We start from the raw sequence: 18,167 nt of genomic DNA, 5'->3' as shown, positions 1-18,167 counted from the left end.
AGTATTTATATTAAATTCTGTAAGATTTTGTACTTGTGGGAAATCAAGCCAATAAATAACATTTACCACATTTCTATATGGAAATGAGTGTTTTCAAGTGTTCTCAAATGGATTTTTGGCTCTTATATGATCAACATCTCTACACCTATATTATATTATTCCAAATACAGCACCTTACCGTTCCATTTATCACTTTATTTCAAGCTCAGGAATTCATATTGAGATAAATACCATGGTGAAGGCGTCTTCTGGCTCTGGTTTATATGAGGAAGCAACTCCAATTGTCATGTGGGAATAAAAGGCTTTTTGTGGAAAACAAATGGATTCAGTGCATGGAGGTGGCATACAATACTCCCCACTTACAAGGGAAGTTAGGTTATACTAACTAAAAAAATCCATTTGCCTGTCTACTGAAAAGGACACACCAAGTTCAACATGTATTTCACTGAAGCCATAAAAAGAGATGAACTTTAAGCAAACAGTATTCAATGAAGACAGGACCATCAATTCTTTTTCAGGGCAATATTCCCCGAGTAATTAATGTATGAGTTTAATATCCTCTGATATAACCCAAGCATATGTGCCCTCGTTCTCCCCCTCTCCAAAGCAATTCAGTACCTCAATGAGCACAATGTTTTCCTTCCCCAAGAGCAGTAGTTCCATTTCAGCTCAATTGATTCTCCACTTCTGGTTTCCCGTCTTTACTTTTTTCATTCTTTCCAGCGAGAAGTGCATGCATTTTCAATGACATCAAATAAAGGGCAGTCATTGGTATGGATGAGGGGGGTCCTCAGAGATTGAGGCACCTTCACCGTCACAAAGCGCAAGATAAGGAGCACGGGAGAAACAACAAAAAGCAGGGCGTCAAAACTGTAAAAACAGATCCTTTGATATCGCGCTTTTGTAGACTCTTGGAGATAGAACAGAAAAATATTCATTTAGTATGCACAGTGAAATTGTTTGGACAGACACACTGACAAACAAAAGGGGACTGAGAGGCAGAGATAGCTAGTGAGGGTGGTGAGGTTCAGTCTGGTTGGTTTGCATACAAAATTCCACTGTTCGTGGGGGGAAACAGTAGTTTGAAGGTCGGTTTTCTCCATGTGGTGTTCTGGAGCTCCTGTCAAAGTTTGCCTTGAAGCACTGGCTCTTGTGGCAAAGCAACACTCCTGAGGCTCTTTGTGGCAGAGGACGACTCTTCGGCTTCACTACTTCAGCCAGACACAGAGAGCCACTGCAGCTGAAAGATTCCCCTTAAAGCACTATCCAAACTGTCACTTTCACAAAACCTACTTCAACCCTCTCCTGTAAAGCTGTATCAACATTTGACCTCTGTTTTCACTCTGTTTTCACTACGTCCACTGGACATCTTTAAAAGTCAAATTTAGTTGCTTTACATACTGCCAAAAGACCATCGCTTTACGAAAGATAGAGCTCTATTTCTCCACACTTACAGCTGCATATGTGATGTCTTATTGCTTTTTTTTTTCTTTTCAAAAAAGGAACCAATGATTTACTGAGTAGAAGTGGAAGTATGAAGGGTCCCTGAGCAACAGAAATTTACAAGGCTGTGTTTGAATCATTCTTCAAGAGCAGGGTTTCAATAGGTTATCCACAGAAGAGGAAAAGAAAAAGAAAAACCTTCATTACCCAGCGCATAAAGCCTAAATGGAAAAGAGACTGTGGAATGGCTGCCTGTGTCTGATAGAGGAATATACTCAGCTCTGATGCCTTGGGTGTTCTGGCCTGCTGCACTCAGGGCTAGCACTGGACCATACAGATTGCTGCCATTATGGAAAGTGGGTCTGTTGTGGCAAATAGACCTAAGCTCTCATAAGGCAACATACACTGCTGGCTGCTTTAGGCTCCTTTGAAGATTTGAATATACAGTATGGTGTGATGTGCATGAAACTAAGGAGCTATAAATTAATTTTAATGTAGTTGGTTGCTTTGTTTGTCCCCTGACAACTTAAGACTACAGGCATTGTTTTTGTTAGCATATGCTGTGGAATCATTGGGGCACCAGTGCAGAAGTTAAGATACAGTGTTTGAATGCAAAATCTGTGTTTTGTCTCGCAAAAACTACCTATCAGTGTAAGCATACTTGTGTATTTGTGTTTACCCTAACAAGGAGAAGTAGCCCAGCTCTAATTTATGCATGGGTTTCAGTGGTGAGGCAGTGAATCAGTTGGAGGCTCACTAAAATGAGTCACCATGGACAAACAAAACACAGCCAATGCATTCTAAATGAGAGGAGACTTCTTAGGTATAACTTAAACTTCTATTTAGCCACTAAAACGGCTCTTGCATCACTGCCATGCTGTGAGCGAGCGGAGGTCAGGTCAACCTCAGTCTCAGCCATGCGGTATTTGCGATAAAGGTCAGAGACTGGGGAATAATAACAAGACACCGTTTTTCTTTGAGAGATTTTTTTTGTCTTGCCAGATATTCTGCAGAACAGAGCTGTATTTTTCATATTCATTTCATGGAACATTTGATTTGGAACCGCTTTCCTCCCAGGGGCTTTGACAGTGTTCTTTTTTTCAATGCTCCTCTACTGCTGCTCTTTTGTCGTCATGAAGGTGGTTTTGTAATGGCAGCCTTTGGCATTCAGTGGCTGTGTGTCCTCCACCACAGCATTTATTTCTCTTTATCTGTGCTTGAATAGCTGACCTGTGCTTTCACTAGATCATCTCAGCCCCTCTGCAGATAATTTCTTTAGTAGACTGTGAGCCAAAAAAAGATAACAATTAAAAACACTCTATTCCCTAAAACTGCACTACATTTGTGTTTAAATGTGCAGTCTTTTGTGTGCCTTGGGGCATTTATTTTTAAGCGTGTATGAGCAGTGTTGTCTGAAGAGTATCAGAAAGCTGTAGTTTTAAAGGTGTGACATTCAGTGACAGGTGCTGCCCTCAGTTGTGTAACCTTGTTATATTGCCTATAAATACTTCTAAACAAAATATGAGACTTTGTTGAATGTGGTTTTTGAATATGCCACATACAGCTTACTGTACTATGCATACATTTACCACATCTGGCTTTGGTAAAGACTGGGAATGGGAAAGCAGAAAAGGGGAATTGGCGATGAAGACATACAGCTTACCCCTAATATATAAAGCACAAATTGGACTCTATATGAGCCATAGATTCGTATATAATCTCACCCTCTAGGCCAATTCAAATCTATGTGAAACATACAAAGCTTCAAATTGTAGCACCAATGTTCGAGTGTATCAGTTTATCAGCATTCAGTACAGTATTTATTGCTGGGGCAAGATGCAGATCTGGCAATGCATTTTTTCTCCAATACTCTGGAATGATTCTGTTATTATTATTCTGTTGAACTTCTTATGTAATTTTAATATGACATACAGCATGCAGTTTTTACAAACTGAGGGTTTTTGCCCATGTATTAGAGTGTGTTTGTGAATATTAAATGTAGAGAAAACAGACATTTGTTATTGGACTATGCAGTACAATCATGGTAACTGCATTAGATCCTGGGATTGAACCCATAAATTAGGTTCAGTAACAACGTAGGATGTAGTGTTCCCTGTATGTAGAGATACAGAGTGGCGTAAAGGTGTGGAGGTCTAGGTTGATGGGTGTCTTTTTTTCATGAAGGAGACCAGTCTTTGCATCCCATTACAGACCTATATCCAAATCTTAATTAAGTGTTTTAATTGCCTGACCTTAACCATGACCTTTTCCTAATCTATACCATACTCTTGTCGTCATACATAGATACTCAAGAAAGAAAAAAAACAAAACATTGGCACTGAATGTTAAATAAGACTTAGAATCTACATCCATGATAGTAGCTCTGGACAGTGCCTTAGGCCAAATGTGAACATCAGAATGCTAACATGCTTACAATGAAAAAGCTAATTTGATTTTTAGCAGTAAATGTTTACCATTGTCAACATCTTAGTTAAGTGTGTTTGCATGCTAATATTTGCTAATTAGGACCAAACACAATGTAGAGTTGAAGCTGTTGGGAATGCAATTAGTTTTGTTAATATTTGATCATAAACAAAGAATTTGTTAAATTTTGACCTGCTGACTTAATTAGATAAGTCAGGGAATTACCAAAGTCATTAGGTTACATCTGGAAGCCATACATTTCTATACAAAATTTGGTGCCAATCCATCCACTAGTTGTTGAGATATTTTCGTTTGGACCAAAGGTGGACCAACTGACAGATGACTGACATTGACATCCCTAGAGTATGGCCAAAAACTTTGTCATTGATCTCAATCAGGGGTTCTGCAGACCTGTCCAATATAAACCTTTTTTTATTTGGTAGAATTTCAAATATTCCTACCATTACCCTTAAAACCCCAACACAAGCCTCAGAACTAGCGCTGGTCCCCAGTTGGTACCAATCCTAACTAAGTGTGATTGTAATGTGATAAACTAAACTCACAAAAAGGTCAAATGACAGCAGGAATGCTCTTTAGGTCTGCCACGGCAATTGGAGTTTCAACTTGAAGTATATTCTGTCTGCCATAAACTGTCACATTTACTCTATTCTAACTGTGTGATTATCCCTGTTGTGTAGAGACATGTCCTCTCACACACAAAAGCAACTTCTCACCCCCTGTGTCCCCCCTCCCCACAAGGCAACCCTTCCTGGCCTTTATTGGAGGCAGAACTGGTGAACTACAAGAGAAGAATAGATGAATCACACATCACATTATGCTTTCAACAGCCTTTAAGCAGTGCCTTCATTTCACTTACAGTACATTTTGATTAGTCCTCTGATTAATTACAAATTAGTGGCAATTAGATGATACTTTTTAATATTAATCTTTAATATTTCTGGGTTGTCTAACAGAATAGTGATCACTTCAATGTACTCCATGAATGAAAAATGAATTATTTAATACTGTTATCATTTCTGTTCTTAACTGCACTTCATATGTAAATAATGTATTGTGGAAATGACATTGAACAGTAGAGGAAATAATTGAAAATTGAAGATCTGAATTATCTAACAAAATAATAAAGGTTCCATTTTTTTTTTAATGCACTATGATGTAGTGACCAGAATTGAGTAGATGAAATCCTTCCAAACAATCACAACAGACGGCAGTAAACAAAGTCAGTTTCTTCATCATTCAACCTGCAATTGAGTATAAACACCCCCTTGCTGCATGTTAAAATCAATCTAATAAATTGCTTCAAAATACACATTATTATTGGTGATTGCAGTCTTTCAATCACTACCACATACCTGTGCAGCAGGCAGCAATATGTTTTTTTTTTTTATTATTTTCTTGTCAGTAATAAGTTGATCCTTGAACTACACTTAAATGCTGCAATGAAGGCTGTAATAATACGTGATTTGATGATGTAATAGGGTAAGGTTATGCTCTGACTCTAAGACTGTGCTGCAAGAATATCTACTGAGAGAGCTGTAATATTTAACCTTCAAATGTAGCTTTAAATGGTATTTTATAATATTTTAAAATAAGAGAATAAATTAGTTTTTTCCCCTCTACAATGGCCTCTTCTCAATAAAGACGAAGAGCTGTTTCTTGTATTTTTGCAACAATGACAAAAGATAAATTAATTTAATTTAAGAAAATGTCTTCGATTTCCCTCTTTTCTCTTGTATATGCTGGAAATTTTTTTTAATGTATGCATCAAGGTTTTTAGAGGAAAATGCTAAATACATTGATCCAAAGTGTCATTTCACATGGTATTGTATAATTGATTTAATGCAGCTTCTTAACATTGGCCTCCGTTGCATCCTCAGTTGCATCTGACAGTCCTCAGGTTAATGGTGTGAAAACAGGGACCCTGCTTTTCTCAACCTGTCAAGTGGTAATTGGCCAACGGTTTCCTTTAATAGCAGTCTGCCACAGGGACTGCAAACACCTCTTAAATTGTGTACAAAATAATTGGTGGGGCTGGAACAAGGAGAGCATGCAGTAAACATGAATCCTAGGCTTTAAGTGCAACATTTCAATACCAGCATATGCAATATAAGTACATTCTTCTCGTCTTATCTTGATAAAGTCTAATTAATGTCTTCTTGTCTCTATATTGCAGGCTATCCATCCATGCTCACAAGAGAGACGCAGAAAGGAAGACAGTGGAGGAAACAATAAGATGAGACCATTTAATGATGGTAACCACTAAGGAGAAAAGCACAAGCCAACCTGAGGTTTTGAAATCTCTTTTAAGCATCACCACTGCAGGCAAACCTTAATGAATGAAATTCAGTAAAAAGGCAGATTTTTTTGATTGGTACATGGGGACAATACCATCCATCAATGAAGAGGAGACAAATAAATGGATTGTTTCTAGCCCTGAGAACAGTTGAACATCAGGCTAATTTTCAAACAAGGTCATTCCAGCTGTACTGAGACCACAGTGGTATCACCCTGCTCTCATTTTTCTGGCCCTGCACATGACTCTCAGAGAAGCACCAATGGCCTGCAGCTTAGGCATGGTGATGAGTGCCTTGTTTTGGTCTGTAGCCATTGTGTATTTGACTCATATTGACAGAGTCAATGGAGACTGCTGGCTTATTGAGGGTGAAAAGGGCTTTGTATGGCTTGCAATTTGTAGCCAAAACCAACCACCTTATGAGGCCATCCCACAGCATATCAACAGCACCATTGTGGACCTTCGTCTGAATGAAAACAAAATCAAAAGTATCCATTATTCTGCCCTTAGTCGCTTTGCCAACTTGACCTACCTGAACCTGACTAAGAATGAAATCTCCTACGTAGAGGATGGGGCCTTTTCTGCTCAGTTTAACTTACAAGTCCTTCAAATGGGCTTCAACAAGTTGCGGAACCTGACAGAGGGGATCCTCAGGGGTTTAGGAAAGCTGCAGTACCTCTACCTCCAGGCAAACCTGATTGAGACTGTGACACCCAATGCCTTTTGGGAATGCCCCAACATTGAGAACATTGACCTCTCCATGAACCGTATCCAGCAGTTAGATGGATCCACATTTACCAGTTTGACTAAACTTACCACCTGTGAGCTGTACACAAATCCTTTCAACTGCTCCTGTGAATTACTTGGTTTTGTCAAATGGCTCTCAGTTTTCCCTAACAGGACAAATGAGCGGATGGTTTGCGACTCCCCACCTGGCGTCTCTGGTTATAGTTTATTGAGCCAGATTCCGAACAAGCCAACATATCGAAATGCTCTCCACCTGCTCACCACTGTGTGTACTGATGACTATGTGACACCATTTTTTCCTGTGCCCATTGAGCCAACGACACCTCCTCCGGACATGACACTTTGTGGGCTAGAAGATTGTCCTTCAGGCACAGAACCAGAAGACATTACCATCAGTACAACCTACAATGATGTGGAAGCAAACCCTGTGATGAAACTGAAGCAAGTAACGAATACAGGCGCCACCATCACGGTTCAGATTCCTCATCCCTACAAGAAGATGTACATCCTGGTTCTGTACAACAACAGTTTTTTCACAGATATCCAAAACCTGAAAGATATAAAGGAGGATATTGAACTGAAAAACCTTAAACCCCACACTAACTATACATACTGTGTTGCTTCAATTCGTAATTCTCTTAGACACAACCACACTTGTCTGACAATCCCTACTGGCCCTAGGAATGGAAAGGGTAGAGTCGTAAACAATGCAACAGCTACTCACTACATTATGACAATTTTAGGCTGCCTCTTTAGCATGGTCATCTTTCTTGGGGTGGTCTACTACTGCTTAAGAAGAAAGCGTCAGCAAGATGAAAAGCACAAAAAAGCAGGAAGCTTGAAGAAGAATATTATGGAACTCAAATATGGACAAGAACTGGAAGGAGGGACTATTTCTCGAATGTCACAGAAGCAGTTGTTGGCCGGGGACAGCATGGCACGTATGCCATACTTACCATCTGCAAGTGAAATGGAGCAGTACAAATTTCATGATATAAGTGATACTCCTAAAATGATGAAGGGGAATTACATGGATGTGCGAAGTGTGGACCACCATGAACGCAGGGAGTGTGACATGGGAATGGCTGGGAATAGCCAGGGGTCAGTGGCAGAGATTTCCACCATTGCAAAAGAGGTGGATAAAGTCAATCAGATAATTAACAACTGTATAGATGCTCTGAAGTCAGAATCCACGTCATTTCAAGGGGTGAAATCTGGAGCAGTGTCCACCGCAGAGCCCCAGCTCGTATTATTATCAGAGCACCCACAGAGTAAATCTGCCCTTCTGTCCCCGGTGTATAAGGACAGCTACCATCATTCTCTGCAGAGGCATCGGACCTCCGATGTCTCGCCAAAGAGGCCCAGCACTGCCACAGGAGGGCCCATGCGAAGCCCCAGGCCTTATCGCTCTGAATCCAAGTACATAGAGAAAACCACCCCAACAGGAGAGACCATCCTCACTGTAACACCTGCTGCCGCTATCCTGAGGGCTGAGGCAGAGAAGATCCGTCAGTACAGCGACCACCGACACTCGTATCCTGATGCTCAGATAGAGGAGCTTGAAGGACCTGACAGCCACAAGTCCTCCATGTTGGAGCCTCTTACTCACTCCCGCTCCAGAGACTTAGCATATTCTCAACTCTCATCTCAGTATCACAATCTAAGCTACTCCTCAAGTCCCGAATACTACTGCAAACCTTCACACAGCATCTGGGAGCGATTCAAGCTCCATCGGAAAAGGCACAAAGATGAGGAATACATGGCCGCGGGCCATGCGCTGCGTAAGAAAGTCCAGTTTGCAAAGGATGAGGACCTGCATGATATTTTAGACTACTGGAAAGGTGTATCAGCCCAACATAAATCATAACCTCTTTTAGGTGTTTTTAAATGGACTACACATTGCAGAAATGACACAAGAACCTCATCAGACAATTGAATCAATGGATACTTCCATATTATAATCAACTACTCGCTCACGTGTATCACATTCTCTTTTGACTGTGAGGAAAATTGGGTAAAGATTCTTTAAATTTGTCATATTATGTAAATCATTCATCTGGAAAACTTTTATCTATTAAAGAGAAAATATATTGCAAATTAATAATATATATGTTACAATGGATTATAGGTTTTTGGGTATCGCATGGCCAAGTCCTGTGACAGTGGATTTGCTGTTGTGTAATATGAAACTACTATATGAAGATATGTCTACTGAAACTTCAATATTTTTTGAAGAACTATCTGGACCCTTCATTCAAAAGGAACTTTTTTTCGTTCCCTGCATATATTTAATTCAATAAAACTATGTACAGATATGGTTTTCTATATTTGCAATGTTTGCTGTGTAAATGGAAAAGTATTAGTGAATGAATCAGGTTTATCAAAGGGAGCGCTGTTCATTTAGAATATCTTGTCGCTGAAGAACAGCATGTCCCGCTTTAAACCTGACAGAACATTTGTCATTTTAACCGTCGCCGCCTGTTTTTTTATTCTTTTCTTTTTTTTTTTTAAAGCTTTTACATGCATTTACAAGATACAGATGGATTCAGTTTTAAAGTCCCCTTAATCACACTACTTAGTATTCACTGGATGGAAATCTGATAGGCTTCATGCAGGCAAAGTGTAGTATCTCACATGCTGTAATGAAGGTCTCAGTCATCAGTTTCATGAACCATCATTTGTATCTTTATTACCAAAGTAGATAAAGCTGAAATGTTTACAATGCTTCTGCACGGTCTGGGAATCGTATGAACATACAGCATTAGGTCTATGTTGACTTTTTTCCTTTTTTTTGTATCAGTTACTCCTTCAGAAGTGAGAATATTGGGAAACAATCATATCCTCATACAGGATATAGTATTGAAAGCCTACTATTAATCACTAACATTTCAAAGGGAAGGCAGCTGTACTTTGTCACCTGTTGTTTAACTACAGAGACAGCTGTTCTTCCCTGCAGGAGAGCCCGATGGATGAATGTAACAGATACATATTCTGATCTGTCTATGGCAGCTTTTATGTATATTTTCAAGGAAATATTTATTTAATGCTATTAACGACTGTGTGTTTTCTTTTCCTTTGCTTCAATATTTCTTCCAGTGTATTATATTGCATAATGTCTGATCCGATAAACACAGGAAAGTAGTTTGTTGTTCGGATGGGCCTTGTTGCTTGCTGAGAGGTTTCACCTTATTTTGAACTGCTAGGCTGTTATATCTTTTTGTATATTATGAAACTTACGTACCAGACAAATATCAACATGCTAGAGTAAAATTTGAGAATGTGAAACTGAATCCTCTGACTTACTGGCTGTGAATTTGTATATCATGAAATTTTTTTGAGTAAATATAAGACTTAACGCTTTTCCTTTGTAAGATGCTTATAGAGCTCATTCCAAACAGGCTCATGATGATTCATCGCATATTCATGAATGAGCAATAAATATGTATTTTAACACCGTTACTCATTCAAAGACTTGCAATAGTTTAACTTTAAATGTATTGTGAAGTAGGATGTGGATGAATTCAAAAACAGAGAAACAGCTCATGACATCAGTCGTACTATGGCTACCCTAAAACTCTCAATTGTGATTGTAAAAATTTTGCTAGACTGTGATTATCTTCATTTCAGGAAACCAAGAAAATAGAAGCAAGTCTTGTTTTTATTTTCCTTTTCTGTCCATCCTATTGTGATCCTCACCTTTATAAATTCAAATAAAACCAATTACTACTTTTGCATTAGGGTTGTGATATGATAATTAATCTGTACTTGTTCGTCATGTATCCTCAGATGACAGATTATGATCAGTTTATAGGAAATGAAACATTTTCTGGATTTTCCTATGAAACACTGGACAAACAATTATTGTACACTTTGCTTACAAGATACTCCTAAGACACTGTGTCAGGTCACCCTACCTGCATCTCTTCCTTCACTTTAAGAAAGTTACTGAGTATACAGGTACCAACATCAGGACTGTGGAGGAAACAAAACTTCAACACTTAAATATTTATGAATGAAAGGATTTATAGTGCAAGCATGAAAGCAGGACAGACATATACTGTATGGATTGTGTTTTGAGGTGAGGACCAGAGTCTGCAGTCGTGATAGGAGAGCTGACCAGAAGGAATCAATTTATCTGGCGACATATTTCCCCCATCAACTCTTTTTTTTTTCTCCTTTAGACATTGAGTTTGTAACTGCAGGCATTAGTTAGCCCTATTTTTCTATGTTCTAATGCTGCGTCCATTTCATGTAAGTGTGTCATGACGCTGTTATTATTCATTAATGTGAAATGAACCATTCATGAGCCTGATGTGAATGTGTTACATAAGCACCTTGTGAAGTGTTAACTTGGTTGTCTGACTTAATATTTCAACCGCCTTAAGATTTTGGGATATGTGTACAAGTGTAAATTTCCTTTGTTTTATTTCCAACGTTGATACTGTTGACAAGTCTCCATTTGTTGTTATTTTTATAAAAGCATTTCAGTATATTCTGAGAGCTGTCAGGTTTCTAGTTCATTTAGCTATTTAGCAACATGTTTTTATACTGCATATTGTAGCACTTGTGTCTAATAAGAGTTTAAAGTGTTGAGAAAACCTTTAGAAAGATCAAAAGTTGTTGTTTCAAGTGCATCAAAACAAACAAGAGCACAAAAATGTGTTGTTTTTTTTTTATTTTATTTCTTAATACTATGTTATCTGCTTTCAGACAAAGTACTGTGAAATAAAGTTAAGGGTGCACATACAGTATATACTCAGCATCTTCATTATGACTTTTATGCCAGAATCACTTTAGAGCTGCTCTACTTTGACAAAATAGGTATTATTGTTGTATGTTCAATTCATATCATTTTTGTTTAGGCTTCACTCTGCAGAATGATGTATATGCAGAGTTTGAGACTAAAAGGATGTTTTCACAATCGTCTCCTGAAGGTGGAACATTTCTCTGTGCCCTTAAATCATAGTTAAAAGTGTGTACCTACAAGCATGATATGTGAAATCACAACTAGTTTGGGAGCCAATCATGGTCCAGTATGCAGTTTACACAAGTGTGACGTGTAAAATTGAAGCCTACAGTGCACAGACACTGAAAATGGACTTTTCAATAGTAGTAGGAGACATCTTGTGTCTAGCACTTAAACTTTTGAAATGAACAATATTTGAATAATCGTAGATTCTGAATTTTTCAATGAGTGAGAAGGAGTAGATGTCATTTCAAGAATTTTTAACCATATAAAAAAACATATCACACACAAATTGTTAATTAATTATTAAACAGTAAGTTTTAAGTATTAGTATTACATAGTATTATTAAGTATTTTTAGATGTCTTAAAATATGTCTGGAGGGGACCTTTAAACAAAACCTGTCAGGAGCTGTCCTCACATTATTACTCATTAATGCACAAATTTAGACCGCGAAATGTAATTAGGTCTAAATTTATTTATTTTATTAATTTTCTTGTCATAGTTATTGGCCCTTCTGTGTTTTTCTGTAAACATTAAGCACACTGACTTTGCGAGTGTAATTTTTCACCCCACCCATTTGTGATTTTGTGGCTGATCATGACATCATGTGTGCTATAACAGACACGGGGTGCACTAAAGGAGGGTTTTAATACAAATCAGGTAAGCTTGCACAGCTGGTGATGGTGCATCAATATAGACCTCCCCAAAAAACACACTGGCTCCTTTCATGTTGGTTACGCTTGTCTGTCTGATTTTGATATAAATTCTTCAACCAACAAACATGTTTCCATGCAAACCTAGTCACATGTTTTGATGTGATTAGACTAATAATGACAGTAAGTACTGAGCGATGGATTAAGAGCTTATTCTTACCAAACTACCTTGTATTTCTGAACCCATGTTGTGGTTTATGCATGTATTTTTCTTGTTCCTGTAGATAACTGGCCAAACGCACAATGTGTTGTCGTTTGGTGGTGATATTTCCAGTGCAATTTTTCTTTTCAGCTATTGAAAGCATTAACAGTAAATGCAAGGTTTTGATCTCTTCCTCCTCCTCCTCCTCTCAGAATCAAAGCGCATTTAGCACCCATCATACAGGGAGAAAAGGAGCAGAAATACCCTTCTCTCCACCCAAAGTAGCCTCAATAGACCCTAAATCAAAGGAGCCCCTGCCATTGTCTACCATTGTCATGATTGCATGGCTGCAACCATAACAGAGGGTAAAAGACAGCATTCAAAAGCTTTTTATATGTCCTGACTTCCACCTCTCACTAAAAGCAAAAGTTCATGTGTTTGCTAGTCCACTCTCTGCTTTCTGCAAGCATAATATAAGTAGTAAACATCTGCAGAGGTTGCTGATTACTAGAGTCAAGAAAAGTAAACAAGTCAAGGTCCAGACTGTTTTTTTTTTTATTTTTTTAATGTTGTTGTTTATTGAAAGTCTACACGTCTCATTTAGTTTACGAACATTTTCTGGCTTCGACAAACTGTGAGACTTGCTGTATATGACACCTGCTAATGTCTGCTCATTACTACTCTCTTAAAAAATGCAATGAATCCAACAAAAAACCAATCACCATATTGCTTTCCTTTGCTCGGCTCACCTCAGCCATCGATAGCTTGTTTACAGTTCTGCTTTTGCTGGACGTCCACTTGCCTCTCTATTGCAATTTACTTGCTCGGCTTGCCTGGAGGGAAATGAAGGGTAGAGACTGTGCAAGGAAGGTGTCGACTTTGATTTGTTGTTGTTACTCACATCACTGAACAACAGAGGTTAACATTAAGGCAGAAATTACAAACAGACTCCATCCGTAACTCCTCACTTAATCTTTGTATGGCTGAAGCAGTGCAGTGCTGACCTCCGGGAGCTGAAAGTTTTAGAGTCGTACTCAACAAATTTTCCATGTTGATTGTGACTGGTTGCTGGTTTATGATGAAAATTCAACTGCTGACAAAAAGCATTAATGCTGTTTGCTGTGATGGAATTTCAGATCTCAAAGTTTTAAGTCTCAACACGTCGGTTTTCTCTGAGGAAACCAATAGCTAGAGATAGGAGAAACACTGCAGTTTAAAACATATATAGTCTGCTTTGGAACAGGGTCCACAAGCTTGAAAAAAACATCAAAACTTTTAATGCATTTTTAAGAACAATAAAGACTCGTATTATATCCTACAGCATGTACAGTTGTATGAATTAGAATTAGGGTTATGGTTAGGGTTATTGAGCTTATTGGGTTACTTGAGTATAATTTGGGGATTTGGGGTTTTACTCACTATTCAATAACCTACTGAGTGTTTATTATGTAGGAAATAATGAATGTGAGAACCAGTGAGTGATTTCAGACACAGCATGGACTGAACTCCAGGATGTGGACATCATGTCACGGTTGAGGAAACAGGGCGCAGTACACTGATCACAGAACTGGGGCTTTACCCAAGGGTTTATGTTGATCCTGCACAAACAAATGTTTTAGGGGACACAGCATAACAGCTAGGTAATAATGAGAAAAAAGGTCAACCTAATCCCCTGATGCACTTGTTTATGTTGTTTGTTTCCTGAAAGAGCAACACTGTGATAAGACAAAATCTCACCTCCATAGTCAAGAAGGCACGATGGAACAAACACCAAAAAAGATACTTTCATTTCAAGACATTTTTTTCTTTAAATCGCAAAGTTTTAGCGATGGAGACCCTGTATCTTCAGACATGGCACAGAGTGCATTAATCAGATGTCAGCAGGGCATGACTAAGGCTGTGAGTTTAAAGTGTTTGAGGAGAGGAAACACCAAAAAGTTCCTCAGCTCTTGTCAAATTCAATGTCTAATTGGATATGGGTGATCAGTTAAGAAGCACAGAGCACCTACAGCGGGCTCTAAAACTGAGATCTGTACAAGTATCAAAGCTCAAATAGCTGGCATAATTAACAGGTCGAGCTCATATAAAGCTTCTTTGAAGGGTGATGAAACAAGCTAATAGCATTTCCAGTATGGACAATGACCAGCAGGGTCTCAGTGACTCTATAGATATTAAGAGGAAAATACGTCTTGAAATTGGAATTTAAAAATGTAGTCAAATATGAAATATGACTATTAATTTAGATATTAAAAGCTATTTGCATTCAGCGGTAACATTTCACATGGCTCCTTATAGTTAAAGGACTGATGTGCTTATTGCTGTGGCTTCTCCCCCAAGAAAGAGTATTATGAATGAATCTATCATGTTTTTACCAAGGGGTGTTGAAGCCTGTGATCTATGAGTACCTTCATGTTGATGGGCTGAAACTCTTCACTCTTGTTAAAGGAGATTTATGCTGATGGATGATTCTGACGAGCCGAAAGAACCCAGAACCAGCTCATTAATACGCGGCACAGCAGCTCGAGACGAGAGCTCCAGTGATCGCCAAGCAGAACAAGTGAATGATCCTTCAAATGAGCGCTGTGCAAAGGCAGGTCACAGGGACCACCAGTCAACACTACTGGCAGGGAAGAGAAGAAGAAGTGCTGAGCAAACTACACTACATGTTGGAGCAGGAGAGACCGAATGGCTCATTACGATATGAAAGTGAGAGCAAATCAAAGAGTCTTCACACTCTAGAAAATATAAGATGTGTGCCCACACAGGTCACATGACTTTTGTTCCTGGAACTTTTGCTTCTGGCGATAATGAGCCTGCCTGTCTCTTCCTCACATCTTTGGTCCTCTTCTTTTTTCCCTCCTAAACAAAGACTCCTCTGATCATGGCGGAGTACAAACGAGAGGAAGCTGCGCAAAAAAAAAAAAAAAGAAAAAAAATCAATGGTTCCATTCTTGTGGAAGATAAAAAGCTTTTAGGCTTTAATTATTTCCCCCTTGTAGCTTTATGAATTTGCTTACCATTCAATTCAGAGGTGAGGACTCCCTTGAACACCCTTACAATAGGGTGGATCAGTTCATTTCCTTTCACCACATTTTAAGTAGCATCTTAATTATTTGCATGAATTAAACACTATCAATGTATTTGGACACAAACATATGTTTCATATGCTACGCATACAAAAAAAAAACCCAAAAAAACATTTAAAGTTACAATACTTAAGATCTCGAAATGAAATCAAACCCCATTTTTGAGACCATTTATGGTTGGCATTTTTCCTGTAATAGAAATTGGATGTTTTTAATTATCTTTCTATATGGTAGTTTATTGGAAATTTCAGAATCCGCTATTCCAATGCTGGATTCAGATTGCCAACCTTAGCACAAGGGATTCACAGGGAAACTGTGAATCCCGCTGCATACATGTAATCCAGCGCAATTTCATCTCATTGATAACAGCCTCACTATTTGCTGTTCACTCTCTTTATACTGTATCACAGCTGCTGTCACTGCTTCACATTAAAATCATTCGACTGGCGTGTCCTGATAGCCAAAGGATTAAGGTGCCTGTGTCTAACTCTATAGTGTCTACAGTCAAAAAATTTTTTTCGATAGTTCCTATACCAATACTACCATACTATTTAGTATGCCAGAAAAAGATTTAGTATGTCCCAATACATAGTTTGTCAAATGCAGTATGCCAAAAGAACCAGGATGTCCTTCTACATCTGGCCACATTTTGCAGTGTGCAAGTCAGGATGCTTTTCTGGCAGTTCTGACCAACAATCCTCTGCACAGTGTAAGATACGTCACATTGACTGAGCCGCCGAAAGAGAACAGACCAATGACAGCGCAATGATGGAAGCCAGTGCAACGTCAGAGGCCACAATGACAGATGAACTATTATGTCCCAATTGTGAGCATACATCATGTGTACTGCATGCAACAGTATGTACTTTGTAAGGGCAGCTGCAGTATGTACTAAAAGTAAAAAGTAGAAGTATGCGATTCAGAACGCAGCCGTGCTCTGTGAGGCTGTACTTAATCACAGTGTTGCTTTGAGCTAAATGATAAAGTCAGCATGCTAACATATTCACAACAGCTGAAGCTGGAATTATGGTTCTTTGGGCTACATGATGGCGATCGTGCACAAGGGTCGAACATGCTACATATATATATATGTAGCATGTTCGACCCTTGTGTTTGATTTTATCTCAGTTTCAGACCCACCTCCTGACAGCAATTAAATCCAGCAACCAACTCACTTGATGCGCAGGTCCACACTTCATGTTATTAAGATATGGAGGACATGTTTACATGTACCTGCGGAGAACCATAAATCCAGCTTGAGACCAAGGTATTGGACAAACTGACAAATGAAAATATGAAACAAATTAAATTTTGACCTGACGATGAAAGGTCAAGGGATCAAGGTTATTACAGCTCATCCTGTGGGAACATGAATGTTTGTATGGATTTACTGGCAATCCATCCAATAGTTGTCAAGACATTTCACTAAAAGCCACAAATGTTAGCGCCAGAGGAGTCAGGGAATTAGAAAAGTCAGTGGGATTCACCCTCTTGGAATCATGAATGTCTTTACAAATTATTTTGCCAATCCATGAAGTAGATGTTGAGAAATGGGAAACATCACTGTCTCACATATCTCAAAACTGTGCAAGAGATTGACAAAAACAGTGACAAGTTAACAGGAAAGAACTCTGCTGGATGTTATCATAACCATATTTGTTAATGGCAGGTTTCGCAAACAAAATAGTTGCTGAGAAATAATATGGTCTTGTCATCATTTGCATCTCTGAAACAAAAATGTTTTTGAATTACAGAGATACTGTATTGTTCAATGTAAAGACCCTACACATGTATGGCCTACTGTAGTGTCTCCACCTCTATACAGAACAGAAGATGTTTGAAACTTTTAAAATTATGTTAGTGAAGCAGGTCAGCAGGTAGGAGTATGTACAAAAAAGGTGATGTTTATTAACAAAATATTAATGAACCCCAGGAAATTTAACAAAAATAACTTAAGCTGAAGCAGAGAACAAACAAATAAAACCTGCAGCCTCACAGCAAGCTGCCACCTACTCTCTTCCCTTCTCCGTCTCAATTGACCGGTCACTGGCCTTTTACCTTCTCAACCTCACCTAACTGGAACGTACCATCTACTCAGGTTACCAAAGGGTGAGCTCGACTGACACCAAGCTTTCAAAACATAGAGAACAACACTGATGTAGTTACTGCTGACAGTCACAATTTCCCATGGTCACACGCACAGCCATGAGTGCACAAAATTATACAGAATGTCATTTACTTCACAACAGTTTTATCCCTCCTACAGTACCTCAACTTGACAGAGCAGTGACTCACTGCTTAGTGCAGCTAATGATGCACACCCGTTGTCA

General features: G+C 38.7%; 1 protein-coding gene across 1 annotated transcript; it reads left to right on the top strand.

Annotated features, from left to right (window-relative positions):
• The first annotated feature begins 5,545 nt into the window (after positions 1-5,545).
• Positions 5,546-11,746, top strand: elfn1a (extracellular leucine-rich repeat and fibronectin type III domain containing 1a). Its single transcript, XM_067570944.1, has one exon. The coding sequence runs from the start codon at positions 6,423-6,425 to the stop codon at positions 8,793-8,795; it is 2,373 nt and encodes a 790-aa protein (XP_067427045.1). The 5' UTR covers positions 5,546-6,422; the 3' UTR covers positions 8,796-11,746.
• The last annotated feature ends 6,421 nt before the right edge of the window (positions 11,747-18,167 follow it).

Source organism: Thunnus thynnus, chromosome 17 (genome assembly GCF_963924715.1).
Source record: "Thunnus thynnus chromosome 17, fThuThy2.1, whole genome shotgun sequence".
NCBI classification, from domain to species: domain Eukaryota; kingdom Metazoa; phylum Chordata; class Actinopteri; order Scombriformes; family Scombridae; genus Thunnus; species Thunnus thynnus.
The sequence above is the reverse complement of the archived record's forward strand: the minus strand, read 5'-3'. Positions and strand labels throughout refer to the sequence as shown.